General features: G+C 44.1%; 2 protein-coding genes across 3 annotated transcripts; both read right to left on the bottom strand.

The window, feature by feature from the left end:
* Nucleotides 1-171: 171 nt before the first annotated feature.
* Nucleotides 172-2726, bottom strand: pcdhb (protocadherin b). Its single transcript, XM_070963073.1, has one exon. It carries the CDS (start codon nt 2628-2630, stop codon nt 198-200), a length of 2433 nt encoding a protein of 810 aa, XP_070819174.1. The 5' UTR covers nt 2631-2726; the 3' UTR covers nt 172-197.
* A 4955-nt stretch (nt 2727-7681) lies between these two features.
* Nucleotides 7682-14500, bottom strand: LOC139331778 (protocadherin-10). 2 transcript variants are annotated; one of them, XM_070963406.1, is made up of 5 exons: nt 12110-14500; nt 11906-12019; nt 9269-9327; nt 8988-9115; nt 7682-8562 (listed from the first exon to the last, which is right to left on the bottom strand). In XM_070963406.1, the coding sequence occupies exons 1-5, from the start codon at nt 14426-14428 to the stop codon at nt 8234-8236; spliced, it is 2949 nt and encodes a 982-aa protein (XP_070819507.1). In that variant the 5' UTR covers nt 14429-14500; the 3' UTR covers nt 7682-8233. The 2 variants fall into 2 exon arrangements, with proteins under 2 accessions (XP_070819507.1, XP_070819506.1); XM_070963405.1 differs by having other exon boundaries at nt 11906-14500.
* Nucleotides 14501-15675: the final 1175 nt, after the last annotated feature.

Below are 15675 nucleotides of genomic sequence, written 5' to 3'. Positions count from 1 at the left end.
TTCGTTCGTTCGTTCGTTCGTTCGTTCGTTCGTTCGTTCGTTCGTTCGTTCGTTCGTTCGTTCGTTCGTTTGTTCGTTCGTTTGTTTGTTTGTTTTTCTCAGTTTTACAATTGTCACCGAATAATGTAAAAACGACAATGTAAAACAAAATGCCCCTCAACAGTGATTAATAATAAATATTCTAACAAATGTGCACATTAGATTCTCACCTGCAGAGTGGAAGCTGCAGAGTCACTCGTGTCAGTCAGCCCTGTGCCTCTTGGTAGACTGGACACGATGTATCTGGAGCCCTTTGGCACAGGCTGTCTCACCACCAGCTTTCCTTTCCTGGTCTCCGCTAGAAACAGACTGTACCAGTAGGCATCGTTGGACACCAGAGTGGAATCTGCGATGGTGGAGTTCCTCTCACTCATCACACTGTTCCTGCAGGGAGGAGCCGCTTTACTGGGTTTGGGTTTCTGACACTTCAGCACGATGGTGACCAATATGGTGATCAGCAGGAGAAATGACACCGAGCCCAGACCGATGACCAAATACAGGTTGAGGTCAGAGAAGATGTCGTACTCCAGAGGCACCTCGGTCATGTCAGAGTAGGCCTTCACGGCAGTCTCCACTGTGGACAGTTTGATGGTGACTGTGGCAGAGAGAGCAGGCTGCCCGTTGTCCTTGGCAACAACAACCAGTCTCTGGTGGCGCGGATCTCTGTAACTGAACATCCTCATAGTCCGGATCTCTCCGTTGTATTGGTCCAGACTGAACAAGGTGGCGTCAGTCACCTGGAGAAACTGGTAGGTAATCCGAGAGTTGTGCACAGAGTCTGTGTCTAAGGCTATCACCTTGGCAACCAGGGAGCCTTTATCGGTGGATCTGGGGATCTTTTCCTCCACCACCGAGCCGTGCGCGCGCCACGGAGAGACAATCACCGGAGCGTTGTCGTTCTGGTCCACTATGATGATGTGGACCGTCACGTTACTGCTGAGCGGAGGAGAGCCAGAGTCTCTGGCCTCGATGTGGAAAAGAAACTCCTTCTCGATCTCATAGTCAAAAGTTTTCAGTGCGTAAAGATTACCGTTCTCTGGATTGATGGAGAACAGCATGGACATGGACGTGTTGGCTATCTCCTTCTCCAGGATGAAATAAACTAGATACTGGTTCTCATGGAGGTCAGGGTCAAACGCAGTGAGGGAACTCAGCAAGGCCCCAGGAGCGTTATTCTCCATCACACGTATCGTATAAAATGAGAGAGGGAACTGTGGCGCGTTGTCATTAACGTCTAGTAGATGCAAATGTATTGTTTCATTGTCAGATAACGGCGGCGTGCCTGCGTCTGTTACAATCAGTGTGATGTCATATTCGGGTACTGATTCGCGATCCAGTGGCTCAGACACTATGAGGTTGTAATGCGTGGGTCTGTCTGACGATTTGTTCAGAATAAAGGGCAGGCTCTGATCTATGGATAAGCTCACTCTTCCATTATCGCCAGTGTCTCTGTCACTTATGCCTACCAGAGCAATAACACTTCCTACTGGGATGTTCTCATCCACTGTGTTTTTCACAGACTGTATGGTAATTTCCGGAAAATTGTCATTCATATCTGTCACGTGGACGACTACCTTACATTGCCCCAGTAACGGATGCGTCCCTTTGTCTCTGGCCTCAATGTGCATTTCATAAAATTTCATGTCTTCATAGTCAATAGTACCCTTCACAGTTATCTCTCCTGTGTTAGGATTCAATGCAAAAACATCTTGTGTTTTTTCTGACGTGTAAAGGGTGAATGAGTACACAATTTCTGAATTCAGACCTTCGTCAAGATCCGTAGCGTTGAGCTTCATCACTAAGGTTCCGATCGGGGAGTTTTCTGTCATATTAATTGTGTAAGTCTGCTTGTCAAACCGTGGAGGATTGTCATTTGTATCCTGTACTCTAACAATAATATTGGCGGTGCCAGAGCGCACGGGAACCCCGCCGTCCACTGCAGTCAGTATTAAATTATGAACAGCATTCTCCTCTCGGTCTAAAGACTTGGTCAACACCAGATCAACATATTGAGTTCCATCACTGCCCGTCTGAATTTCAATGGTGAAATGTTCACTGACACTGAGTCTGTATGTTTTAATTGTATTTATGCCAACATCTGGATCCACAGCATTCGGCAGGGAGAATCTCTCCCCCGGTGTCGCCGATTCTGAGACGTCGAGCTCAACTCTGTCTCGTCGAAAATGTGGAGCGTTATCATTTATGTCCGTTATTCCAAGTTCAATGTTGAAGATGCGTAAGGGGCTTTCTATGATCACATCAAGCTTCAGAAAACAGGAGGTTATTTTCGGACAAAGATATTCCCTGTCCATCTTTTCCACGATGTACAACTCCCCCGTCTTTTTATTGACATCTAGATATTTTTTGTTATGGAAAATATCAAGTTTTACCTCTCGTTGTGCCAAACCTCCAGGCTCGAGTCCCAAATCCGTAGCGAGATTAGCCACAACGGAGCCCCTTTCCATCTCCTCGGCTATGGAGTACCGTGTCACAGACAAAGCGCTGGGCCATACTGCACACAAGACAAAGACAGGAGCCCAAAAATGCATCTTGTCGTCCGCAGGAAACAATACTCCAGATTCTAGAGACATGTGTTGTTTTTGTTGATTTGTAAGATCTGACTAAATATCGTATGGTATAACTACGGTCCGTGATCTTCATATAGAAATGGAAAGCACCTTAATAGCTGTGTCTTACAGCCTTTATAAATGGGTGTGTCATGAATTCAGGAGATATCATTTTGCTTTTAGTGGTCAACAGTGACACCATGTGACAGAGACGGCAGATATGCTGGAACTGTTTTAGAATCAGCTCTGTTGGTCAAGAACTGGCAAAATGTGGTTTCACAGGACAGTGACATGTAGCAGCAGACTATTCACTATTCACTTTGACAAAGATTTGCAGTTTCCCTCAGTAATGCTGTTTAAAGCCATGTCAGAGCTGCACCCTGTCAGACAAAATCTCACATGCTTCCTAACGCATTTTACATAAGTATATTAGATATTTGTATTTTGCCTAGTGACTAGTGTCAAAATACCCACACAGCAATCCAATCAATTATTGCCATTTGAGACAGGCATGTGCCAGTTAGACTCTGACTCCCTGATGATGAGATGAGAGACATGTTTAGACAGTGTAGTTCACTTAGTGTTAGGAATTAGGTTGGCCAAAGAACACATATCTTGGTGCCATGTGTAGCATAATATTTCTGCAGTATCAGGCCTCACAAAGAGTGAAACCATATCATGTTCAATGTGATGTGAGGGATCCTAAAAGAAATAAAGTTACTCCGGCAATTTGCAGATAGTCTGCTACACCTATCGCTCACATCTAATTATACTGACTTGGCAGTCTAATTTAAAGACTCCCACACTCATACTCCATTAACTCTTTTTTTTTTAAACTGTAATTATCAATATATTTACCCAGGCATCACTTTGTTTCTCTGTGGGCTTATTTACCTTACCCCTTTTCTCTTTTAGTTGACTGTTTCTAATGCTCCCTGCAGGTAATTTATCTTGTTGTTTTGCTTTCTTGATATGCTATTTTGATGCAGCACGAGACATCTATCAATAGTATCAATAGTAGAACCAAGTCAAATAATATTGCCATCTTCATTTGCTATTTTATGTGAGTGTTCCTGAAAGAATTATATTAAACATTAAAAAAAAAACAAAAAAAAAACAACAACTTGACAGCTTAATTAGAAACTTTGTCCTATCATACACATTATGACATTAGGAAAATGAAAAATATGAGGATCATCTTTGTTCCAGTTAGAACTTCCAGCAGTTCTCTCTGTATATGTATAGTAGGGGGCCCCACACACATTTGATTGTGTCAGTGTAAAGGGTTAAACATATCATTCCAGTGTAAAGGATTAAAAATGCATTCACAGGAATTAGAAATGGCATAAAATACATAAAAAAGTAATTGAGACTATAGCACAGCTCATTCTGGGACTCTGGTACAGTTCAGAAATAATAACTTAGATGTGTTTAAAAATAGATTCCCGATATTTATTTTTATTTTTTATTGTCGTAAACAGAGATTTAAATGCCAGTTTCATTGCCCTCTATTGGTATTGTGTTAGTGTTAAACTGAAACGGGTCACTAGAGGGCGCACAGTGCTTGGGATGAATCGAAAACTCGCTTGGAGGAAAGCGCTGCAGGACAAATTCTGCAGTTGAGCAGAACCCAAGCAAAAGTTTTCTGCCTCTTTGTCTTACGTACAGATTGTTTGCTGCCGGCCCAGTTTCCCTTAGGTGTGATTTACGTAGAAGACTCGTTTAATGTAAATGAATAACCTTAAAGGCAATCAGGAATGTTCAAGGGGGAAACAAAGACTATAAAGGACCAGCAACTGAAACAAACTGGGTTGAACAGAGGATACATTTGTAATCTTCCTGTCCAATACACCCATTACTGAGAGCTGAACATCTCTCTTCAGCCTTAATTTGTCAGTCAGGTCACACTTCTTTGATTAGCAGTATATCCTCACATTCCAAAAACGATTATCTGTTGATCACATTCAATAATGAAGAGACTCAGTGGGTAGCACTGTTGCCTCATAAAGTACAAAGAGCCCAACCCAGCCAGTGGTGTTCTTTCGTTTGGGGTTCTCCTTGAGTTGTTCCTTCTGTATTTTCACTGGTTTCCTCTGAGGCTGGGCCAATATGCTTATCTCCAGATTCTATATTACTAGATTCAGTGCCTATTATATTTCTTAAGGACTGCAATTCTGCAACTATTTTGATTCAATATTGTGATTTATTTTGATCCTTGTTGGCTTTTTTTGGCAGTAAATCATGGGGAAAAGTTGAATCAGTTTTATGTCAGCAGCATCATTGCTATCCTGAATGTGAAGGTTGTAAATGAAAAATACTTTTTGAAATAAATGTTGCATTTAACTAGCGCCCCATAAGAAAATAATAAATAAAATAAGAAGGCCAAAATTAATAGAACCCCTGAAAACTACATAGTGCACAAATGTGAGACTTTAAATTAGCATCCTTCACGTGTGCTAATTTGACTTGAACTTGAAAACTGTCCTTTTAAAGTCCTGGCCTTCACTCCATATAAAAGTAGTAAATATAGTGTATATAATAATAATAATATTATATTATTTATTATTCTTTGTGAGGCATTTACCTCACAGGCATAGTAGATCATCTCTTTAAAGTAAGGAATTTCTAGAGTTTTTGCTGCATTGCAAATGTGCTTTTTTCATAATTACCATCCTGACTTCCTTCCATCAGGGTCATCCTTTATATCCATACGTATGTTTAATGTGCCGCTCTTCCCTTAATTTTTAATGGTTCATTTATGCAAAAATGTGCTTTTCATACTCAGCTTTATTTTTTTATGATTTTTCTCTACCGTCATTCTCTACATACACAGACCACAGATGCACACACCAACAACCCCACCCACAACACACACACACATTCCAAAAAAGGAAAATATAAAAATGATGTGGAATAAAGTGGAATGGCAGGTAAATCTTGATATTCATATCCATGCAAATTAAAACTGTCTAAATATTTCAACATATGTCTCTTGTATTTTCATATATAGGTATAAGATCAGAAACGGAGCTTTGATTTGATTATTAACAGCCAATACTACTGATGTCATGTGTATCTGACTCATATCTAAAATAGAAGACAACTTTGAGTTCCTCTGCCCCTCCTTCCTCCACTCTGGTGTTGTTTTCTCTCCCAAACAGTGTGTGGTGCTGAATGATTCTTACTCAATGACGCCCTCTGCTGGGAAAATCTTTTGCCAACCCAGTGTTAAATGATGGTGCAAATGCATCTCTCGCACTCCCGCTATACATACATATATATGCACGTACATTCATTCAAATACTTTAATTAAATACAAATTTAATGTGCTTGTATATGACTTGAGTATTTCCATTTAAGGCCACTCTGTACTTTTACTACTTCATTTCAGAGCTTTAGTAGTGGTACCTTTTGACTGCCAGTTATTAGTTACTTTGCAACAACCTTAGATTTTAGTACTCTACTGGTTTCAGAGTAATTTAAAGGAGCTTTACCTTGACCTACTGCAACATTCAAATTCTCATTAGTGCATCATTAGTACTATGTATTATCGTATAACACTCACAGGGGCTACTTATGGGGGCATGTTGCAGACTCAAGACCAGTTAACTGGGAACAGCTGTTTTAGGTCATTGTTTTAGGTGAGAGTTGGGGTAAGTCTCCAGGAAATGTCTGCGTTATGTCCTCAAAAGGGACTTCAAAGACACATTTTATGCCAGTTAATTGGGGACTGCTTGTCATATCCCCAGTCAGGAAAAAGCTTATTGTTGGGTCAGTGGTTAAGCTTAGGGTAAGGGTTAGGGGTGTGTGCGCATGCGTGTGTGCATGTGCGTGTGTGCCATGAAGAGAAAGAGTGGTGCCTCCAAACATTAAATCCAACATGCTGCACCAGTTGAGAAGAGTCAGACGTGCCCTCTGGTGGACGAGTGATGAAATTGCAGCTGGCTGTAAAAGAGCCACTTGTCAAAAACAATTTCAGCACCATGGCCAAGGACAGCTCCCAGTGCAGATGACCAAGACTCTCAAAGGGTGTGAAGTGACCAGATCTGCCCTGTGCTGCATATCATGTTGCTGTCACAGAGCAGATTTGCAGAGTTTTTACCATTTATGACGATAATTTTACGAATCATTTAGAACTGTTTGCTCTTAAGGTGTAAACATACAGGCTACATGAATTTGATATTTCTGAATAGGTTTTGCTTCATCATTGTAAATGTTAATATTATATTTAACTTTAAAGTCGTTCTTGAAGCAGCCAGTAAGAACAATCCTGCACCTCTGTAGCAGGAACAGAGTTTCATTCCTCACTCATCTGAAAGTAAGCCAAGCTGACCTAAAAATGGCTGCCCCTTCAGCCGTCCCTATGGATCACCTTACAGTGGAGAAGGTTAGCCTGCTCCCCTCCATGCTCTCTATGGACACCCGTATCCTTATTAACGGAATTATTTTCAATCTGAGCCATACGACGACCTAATTACCCTGTTCATTTCTGGCTAGTGGCCAGCTCTCATCTGTTGATGGTAGGAAATAATTCCCTGAGAAATGAGATGTAAAAGGGCACAGAGAGAGAAGTCACAGCCCCCATAGCTCACATCCAGGTGTGGCATTTGGAGCTGAGGCCCCCCCCATCCCCCACCCTTCCCCTGATGCTTGTTTTTGTGTTCGTCGTCTTAATTAAAGTGATATTTCGAGAGAGGAGGTTCTGTTTGTTCAGTTAATGAACCCCACTATTCTCTGCGGGCAAATGGAAATGCAAGCACTCCAATTAGCATATGTTAGCATTTTACTATGTTTATTCCTCACCGTGGAAAACAGCTTACCAAGGCGAAAAGCTTTCCACCCTTGTAAGAGTAGCTGTGGAACTTTTTCACCCCAGAATAATTGACTCAAGCCAATTAAACAAAGATCTGGGAAATTTATATCTAAATGCTTTATGCATGTAGATTGATTGAATCTGTGTTTAAGTGCGTGTGTGCTTCAGTGCTCAAGGTTTGGGTTAGGCTTGGGTTTTTCTGAACTGCAACAGGCCACACATGCACGTTGAGAGACTTAAGAAACGCCATATGAAAAAAATACTTTATTTTCATAAATGTATACAGTACATGTGTGGGGAAATCCCCCGTCTTTACAGTTGTCTGCATCATGTTGCAGCTTGCATATACATTATCATACTATTGGTCATATTCACACAAGCTCTGTTAGCAAACAAAAAGGACAAAAAACATTTTATTTTATAAAACCAAAAATATAAATTCATATGGATGTGCAAAATTATCGTCCACTAATGCTTTTTCAAAACATTTTGGATGTAATTGCTGTTCCGGTTTGATTGTCTAAATAATAATAATAATAATAATAATAATAATAATAATAATAGGCAGACACTTACATTGGCCATATTACATTGGCATGTCACATAAATAGCCATCAGACTTCATTTTCCTTCAGCACTTTAGACAAAAAGGATTGTTCATTATGTTTCTTACTCTGAACTGCACATCCTCTGTATTTTTCATACCACTAGTAATTCATATGTTCGTCAATATATGTACTGAATATGCTCTCCCTCGGTTTTGATATGAGAGTATCCATCATTTTAATCATCCATTCAGACAGTCCTGGATAACTCAGTCATTGTACAGGTCATTATTTATAATCGCAGCCTCTCCCTGGGGGGACATCTGAAGACGTCGCTTCTTGCCAAAGGTGGAGAAGGAGTTGTGGACATCCAGCTCATTCCGCTGTGCTGCGGGCCTCAGGGTGCAAAAGCCTGACGGTGTCCCGGGGATGTACACATTGTGGTGGTAATCAGGTGGTGGGTGTGGGTGCGGGTGTGGATGTGGGTGCGGGTGAGGGTGGGAGGGAATCGATGGCTGCTGCTGTTGGGGGGGAGGTGTGCACCGAGGAGTCCAGGGGCGAGATGGGACCCCACTGGTTGAAGGAGACATCTTATAGTCTGTGATATAACAGAGATGCAGAGAAATGAGAGGAAAAACAACTACTTACTTCTACAGTATTTATTCACGACTGCAGAGTTCTCTTTATTTGTATACGGCACCTTTTTTAGTTTAGTGCAATCTGGATCGTAAACAGTGACATACAACAAAAGAAGAGGTCAGCAACAAAAATACAAAAGCAGCCATAATGATGGGATATGAATACAACCCTGCCTATATTAGTGGCAGTGGAGATGAGATAAGACTATGCCAACAAACCAATTAAGGGAACAACAAAGGAAAACAGAGTAATTACATAAAAGCATGGAAGTGTGCTGCATTGTATAGAATACTTGTGTTTGCGTGTACATACTATAAAGACCAACACAATCTTAAATGCGTGTCATTTTAATGAAAGCTTGTCATTGTGTTTGGTCTCTCGTACCTTTCATGCCTCTCATGTGAGTACCCCAGGTCCAGTACTGTCCAGGTGCCATGGACGTCACATAGTTTTCTGGGTCTGCATGCATGGCCTTACGCATAAGGGTGCCATCCATGTTGATGGAGTTATAACTGCAAACAGGAAGCCAGTCTGTAATGATGGTATATCTATATCCATTTTACCATGAGTGATTATAATACAGGCTGTGTACTTCAGCTCTTAATGTGAGCCTTGTACTCACAAGGTAACACTGAGAAAAATGCAAGGTTGCTTCAAAATTGTACCTTTTAATGGAAGAGTTCTGATTCTTTGTGAGAGTCCAGTCCGTGTTTGGCTGCTTCAGCTGCAGGAAAAAGCAAAAAAACGGATTTTCATTTAAACTCAATGAAAATGACAAAAATCCCCATGAGAGGTCACATGACGGTGAGATGCCGCCGTCCACATCTATTTTTGAGAAATGTCTCTCTTTAGAACAAGTTTCAATCAAACCGGTTTTGATGGCAAACGAATCAGCAGAGGTCAGTGATAACTGACATGATGAGCAGTCTATCTTTGTGTTCGGACTGAAATGGAGACATGACTCTTTTCACGTGGATCGCGGCTGCCGCCCTGTGGATGTTTGGCAGAACTGAGATTTTTCAAAGCAGAGGTGCTGTTGCCTTCAGCTACGACTCGCCTGTCACTTAGTTTTTCTTTTATCCTCTGTGGCGCAGCGGGAGGGGTGAAGGAGAGCACCCGAGTGATATTTATTCCGGATCTGAGTCTCATAGTATGGATTCCACGCTCTATTAATTCACTTAAAGTTGTTAAACAAGGAGAATGCGACGTAAGCGTATTATTAGAATCGGTATTCAAAATACACTCCTCGCCAACAACGCACAAAACCAATTAGAACCCCACCGGGATGAAACGAAACATGATTTTAATCTTCAAAGGAAAGCGTGCCAGGGAGGAAATTAAGAAAATTACACACGTCATTGTTTTGTGGATTTTATGCATCATTTTACATTAATATTTGCCTGATGCTCCTCGAGCAAGGTTTTTAATTAAAAGTCTCACGGAGAGCCTTGAAAAGTTTGCGGTCCTTGCAGCTGTGTATAACCCCAGACAGCTCAACACGCGCGGCACGCACACACGTGCACGCACCTGTCCTGCGTGTCTTGCACGCTTGGATGTGTGTTTAATCTCTGCTTTCACCTTCAATTCATCAACTTAAGCAGGCCCGTGTACTCGCTTTGTGTAATGCTCGCGTAGTTTCATAGTGATTTGCCTTTGAGATTTAATGTGTCACTGACGACCTCACGACGACTCACGTGGGTGCGCTGAGGGACACTACGGGGTGAATTGGGGGAACCAATTAACGACAGGAAGGACACTTTCTCCTGAAGGAGCATAGCTGCAGGCAGAACAATCACCGTGACCTCGAAATCCCTCTTGTGGCCAGAGGTGTATGTGCCAGTGACCGAACTGACATTTCTCAGTCTGCCTGGTGGAGTCTGGTATCATGTGGCATCATGGCTGAGTCTTTGTCTCTCTGCGGTTTGATAATAGTCACGGGAAGGAGACAATGACCAATAAGCACATGTTTACGGTCTGCAGTCCCGTCATTAGAATTAGAAAACACTGCTGTAGACATCCTGCCTCCGAACATTTCCTTTCTCCTTGTCTCCTTCATCCCCCCTCCTTCTATTACAGCTATTACAGCCCTCCTCTCCTCTCCCCCCACCCTTGCTCGACAAATATGAAGCCACGTCTCTCTCTCTCTCTCTCTCTCTCTCTCTCTCTCTCTCTCTCTCTCTCTCTCTCTCTCTCTCTCTCTCTCTCTCTCCTCGCATTCAGAGGACAGCGCTTTGGCCGATCTACAGGCGGCCCACGTCTCAGTCCAGCCGTGTCCTTGCACCCCCTCCTTCTCCTTGCCCCCTCCCCTCCCGATGTCCTCCCCTGTCTCCCCAAAACCGGCCATTTGCCATTTTTCATCAATAATGGACAGCCCCCCCTTGCGAATACGCCACATTGTGTGTAGTATAATGGTTCGGCCGCGCTTGTGCCCTTGAGGCATAGTTAGTGAGGTTATCTGTCCTATATTGTTAGTTTGAGAACAAGAAGGCGTGTCGCAAACCCGACTGGTCGAAGAAGAATTGCCTGAACCCAAGGCAGATGAATTCAAACAACTGCCGTTCACCTTGCCCGTCACGTACATAACCTTGACTTTTCGTTCAAACTCAGGTAGCTATGCTGAAAGCAGGTGTGTATCCTCTCGCTGCATGAAAAGTATTTGGCAGTGACCGTGGATGATGTAGCCATTCATCTCCCCAGGTCACAAACTACAATTAGATTCATGAATTATTAATAAAAGCTTTTTGTCAGCGTGTGCGTCTTTTTTCAAAAACGTGACGTGAAGACACCTGGAAATGTTATCAAGACTGAATAGAGGAGTCAAGTTGAACTGCATCTCCTCTTGCTCTCACACAGTAATTGATATCTCACTTCATTCCATACAGATGATAAGACACGCTATGCGCACAGAATATGCTCCTCTCAAGAAAGGATTTTACACTTTCATTAACATGTCAATTAAAATCTAATCTCGCATCGTCCCATTTCATTTCCCGGGTGCCAAACATTACCATAGGCTGCACAGTTAGGATAAATTATTGCCATAATTAGAAAAGCAGTCGAGGCAACATGCTGTGTAACACACTTACTAACGAGAGAGAAGAAGAAGAATTTTGTGCTGCTCAAATTGAGTTTAAATCTGCCTGGCATGCGTGATTTGACCTTCATGTGAGAATGTCACAGCCTAGATTCTTTCTCAGATATGAAACTGCGATGGGTTTTGTCGTGGCAGTGAGTGAAACAGGCGGATGTACATGGACAACATAAGCTCTCGCGTCTCATACGATACGCTGTTTTCACTGTACCTCATTCGGAGTAGTTGCTCCGTTGTTCACAGATGCGCTCCGGCTTTGCGCGTTCCACGAGTTTTCTGCGCTCTTCGCCTCGTTGTTCCTCGGTGTGCTGCTGGGGCTGCATGGCTTCAGAAACATAAAGTCACTTTTGGCAGATTCGGGAGTCAGGCACACTTTATAACAATATGACTGTGAGAGACTGCTGTTTCCATTCACCTCCATGCAGTTTGTGGGCACTTTGGCCGCGGATGAAATCTGCAGGTTGAGATTGGATTTTTTGAACACCTCCGGGGGCGGCTCGGGCTGAAACCCCCCGCAACAGCAGCAGGCGAACGGGGGGAGGTTATAACCACTTAGGGTCTCTCTGTCCTTGTAGCACTTGACCGCTGCCAGCACGATAATTGCCACCAGGAATATTAAAGATATTGTGCTCAGTGACACGATCAAGTAGAGGGCGAGGTTTGAGGGGGGCTGTGGGCTGAGTGTGAGGTCTCCGAAATCTGACAGCGACTCGGGCACGCTGTCTACCACTGTGAGGACAATGGAGACGGTGGCAGAGAGTGGCGGCTGCCCGTTGTCCTTGACTAATATTACCAGTCTTTGCCTTGTCGCGTCTTTTTCCACTAGCCGGCGAATAGTCCTGATTTCGCCCGTGTATAGAGCCACGCTGAACAGCCCCGGGTCTGTCGCCTGCAACACCTGATAGGACAGCCGGGAGTTCTGCCCTGCATCCGCGTCTAACGCTGTTATTTTGGTAACCAGATACCCAGCGTCTACTGACCGCGGAACCACCTCTGTGGCCACGGTGCCGTTTTTTGGCAGCGGGGATACAATTACAGGTGCGTTGTCGTTCTGGTCCAAGACAAAGACGTTGACTGTGATATTACTGGCGAGAGGGGGGAAGCCGGCGTCTTGCGCCTGTACCAGAATCTGAAAGTTTCTAAGTTGCTCATAATCAAAAGAACGCAGTGCGTAGATGTTGCCGTTGTCAGAATTGATTGAGACATAAGTGGACACGGGCATGCCCTGAATCTGACCCTCGAGAATAGAATAAGACAGATAGGCGTTCTGGTTAGAATCGGGGTCGAATGCAGTCACAGAGCAAATGGAAGCGCCGGGGGCATTATTCTCGGTCACATACACTGTGTATGAAGGTTGAGAGAACCGCGGGGGGTTGTCATTAATGTCGGACACTTGAACGAGGATGGTTTTCCTGGTGGAGAGCGAAGGAGAGCCCAAGTCTCGGGCTGTGAGGGTGATGTTGTACTCGGACACTGCTTCCCTGTCCAGAAACTCGCTTGTCACCAGAGTATAATAGTTTTTAAATGAAGAATGGAGCTGAAAGGGGACATTGCTCGGAATTTGGCAGTCGACGTTCCCGTTCTCTCCCGAGTCCCGGTCCATCACGCTGATAACAGCTATCACCGTGCCCGGTGGCGCATCTTCTTGTACAGGAGTGGACACAGATGTGAGGATGACTTCGGGCGCGTTGTCATTCACATCCAGGATGTCTACCAGCACTTTACTGTGTACGGCCACAGCCGAGGGTCCCCTGTCTTTTGCTTGCACATACAGCTCATATACACTGGCTTTCTCGTAGTCCACAACGCCCTTCACTCGGATTTCACCCGTGTACGGGTCCACGTTGAACAGTTCGCGCACCTTTAAGGGTGCGTGCCCGCTAAAGGCGTAGGTCACCTCCCCATTTGAGCCCTCGTCCAGGTCTGTGGCGTTCAGCTTCAGCACCATCGTCCCCCTCGGCGCGTTCTCCACCAGACTCGCCCGGTAAACTGAGCGGTCAAACACAGGCACGTTATCGTTTGCGTCCAACACTGTAATAGTAATCAGTGCTGTCCCAGATCGTTCTGGTGACCCTCCGTCAAACGCAGTCAGAACCATTTCGTGCTTTTTCTGCTGCTCCCGGTCCAGTGGGGTGTCCAGCACGAGCTCGGCAAACTTGCTTCCATCGTTGCGCGTCTGGATATTCAGTATAAAGTGTTCGTTTGCGCTTAGCTGGTAGGAGCGCAGAGAGTTGGTGCCCACGTCCTGGTCCTGTGCGCTCTCTAACGGGAAACATGAGCCAGGCGCAGCCGATTCTGTGATGTCAATATTAAACTCGCTCCATGGGAAACTGGGGGAGTTGTCGTTCACATCTAGAATCTCCACTTCCACTCTGTACAGTTCTAATGGGTTCTCAATGACCACTTGTAAGTGTAAAAAGCAGCTGGGGCTTCGTTCACACAGCTCCTCTCTGTCTATCTTCTCATTGACGAAGAGAATGCCATTCTCCAAGTTCACTTCTAAATACTGCTTCTTTGCGCCGGAGACTATACGAAACCGACGGGCTGACAGCTTGGCCACATCTAAGCCCAAATCCTCAGCGATGTTGCCCACAAAAGCTCCATGCTCCAGCTCTTCAGGAATGGAGTACCTTATTTGCGCAAGAACCAGGTCCACTACGCACGCACACAGAAGCAGACATATAACCAGCCCAGTCACTGGTACCCAGCTGCCTCTGGAGAGTCTGTGATCCATTTCAGCGGCGCGCGTAAAGTCACCTCACCCGGACATCTTTCGCCTCATAAAGCTTTTCAGCCGTACAGCTAAAAAGAAGTCAGTCACAAATTTAAAAAAAAATCTTCCAATCTAAGTTTTAACGTCTATATGTAAAGATAACTTTACTGGATAGTTAAGCTGAGGGGACGGGAGAGGAGAATGAAAGCCCCTCTCTCCCTCTCTGTTGTGCTCCACGCGCAACACCAGTGGTGTGTGAACGAGGGAAGCTCACGCTTTGATTTTCCAGTGTATTAGACACTCGGAGAAACTGGTGGGGAGGCGGGTGTGTGTGTGTGTGTGTGTGTGTGTGTGTGTGTGTGTGTGTGTGTGTGTGTGAGAGAGAGAGAGAGAGAGAGAGAGAGAGAGAGAGAGAGAGAGAGAGAGAGAGAGAGAGAGAGAGAGAGAGAGAGAGAGAGAGAGAGAGAGAGAGAGAGAGAGAGAACCAGAGAGGAGGGAGGGTAGGGGGTGGACGTACGCAGCTCCGTATTGGAGGACGCCGACGCGAAGTGCGACTCTAATTACTGTAGACGTTTAACCCTTTCACATCCTCATGTCTGTTCTTCTGACCCATTAAAGAGACGAGAAGGCCCAAGTTTGACACCAGACGTCAGAGCCAGATGTGGATTAAGGAACAAATTGTGTTGTGGGTGTCGTTTTCTTGGCTGCATTTAACAGATGAGGATGGACAGGGATTTATCATGGTGACCACAGTGCCCTACAGGCCCATGATGGCAGTGGAAGCTAACATTATTTTACTTTGATTTATTATAACCCCCATTATAGCTTCAGAAAAGAATAAACTACTCTTCCGGGGTTCCACTATTAAAGCAGGCCTGAGCACTCATTTGCTTTGCCTCAAATGGGCCAGTGACCACTGCCAGCAGGCTCCTGGGATTTTAAAATGCTTTTTAATGAGAGCTCTTTGAAGATGAATGCCCACATTGCAAAAACAGTCCCATTCATTAATCATCACACAAGAAATTGGGTTTTACAAAAAAGAATGTTTGATGGGTCAGGACATTCAATTTTAATCAATATTTAAATGAGCGAGAGCTACATTTCGGAGCTTAAAATGATCACATTAACAGTCACGTGCGGGTGATACACTCATACAAATGCGCATTACACGACTTTAATTCACTTAAGTTGGCCTGAACATGTATCAACATAATCAACATAAAAGCAATGTCATAAAGCTTTAATCATACTTGTCTCTAATCAGGTAT

This window comes from Chaetodon trifascialis, chromosome 5 (assembly GCF_039877785.1).
Source record: "Chaetodon trifascialis isolate fChaTrf1 chromosome 5, fChaTrf1.hap1, whole genome shotgun sequence".
Classification (NCBI taxonomy): domain Eukaryota; kingdom Metazoa; phylum Chordata; class Actinopteri; order Chaetodontiformes; family Chaetodontidae; genus Chaetodon; species Chaetodon trifascialis.
Note: the sequence above shows the minus strand (reverse complement) of the source record. Positions and strands in the feature narration are given on the sequence as shown.

Bases quoted from the DNA above. Each gene is read 5' to 3' on its own strand.
- pcdhb (XM_070963073.1), bottom strand. From the start codon at position 2,630: ATGTCTCTAGAATCTGGAGTATTGTTTCCTGCGGACGACAAGATGCAT.
- LOC139331778 (XM_070963405.1), bottom strand. From the start codon at position 14,428: ATGGATCACAGACTCTCCAGAGGCAGCTGGGTACCAGTGACTGGGCTG. The intron at 9,328-11,905 runs GTACAGTGAAAA...TTTTTCCTGCAG, and splicing joins GAGCAACTACTCCGAATGAG to CTGAAGCAGCCAAACACGGA. The intron at 8,563-8,987 runs GTACGAGAGACC...GTTATATCACAG, and splicing joins TCACATGAGAGGCATGAAAG to ACTATAAGATGTCTCCTTCA.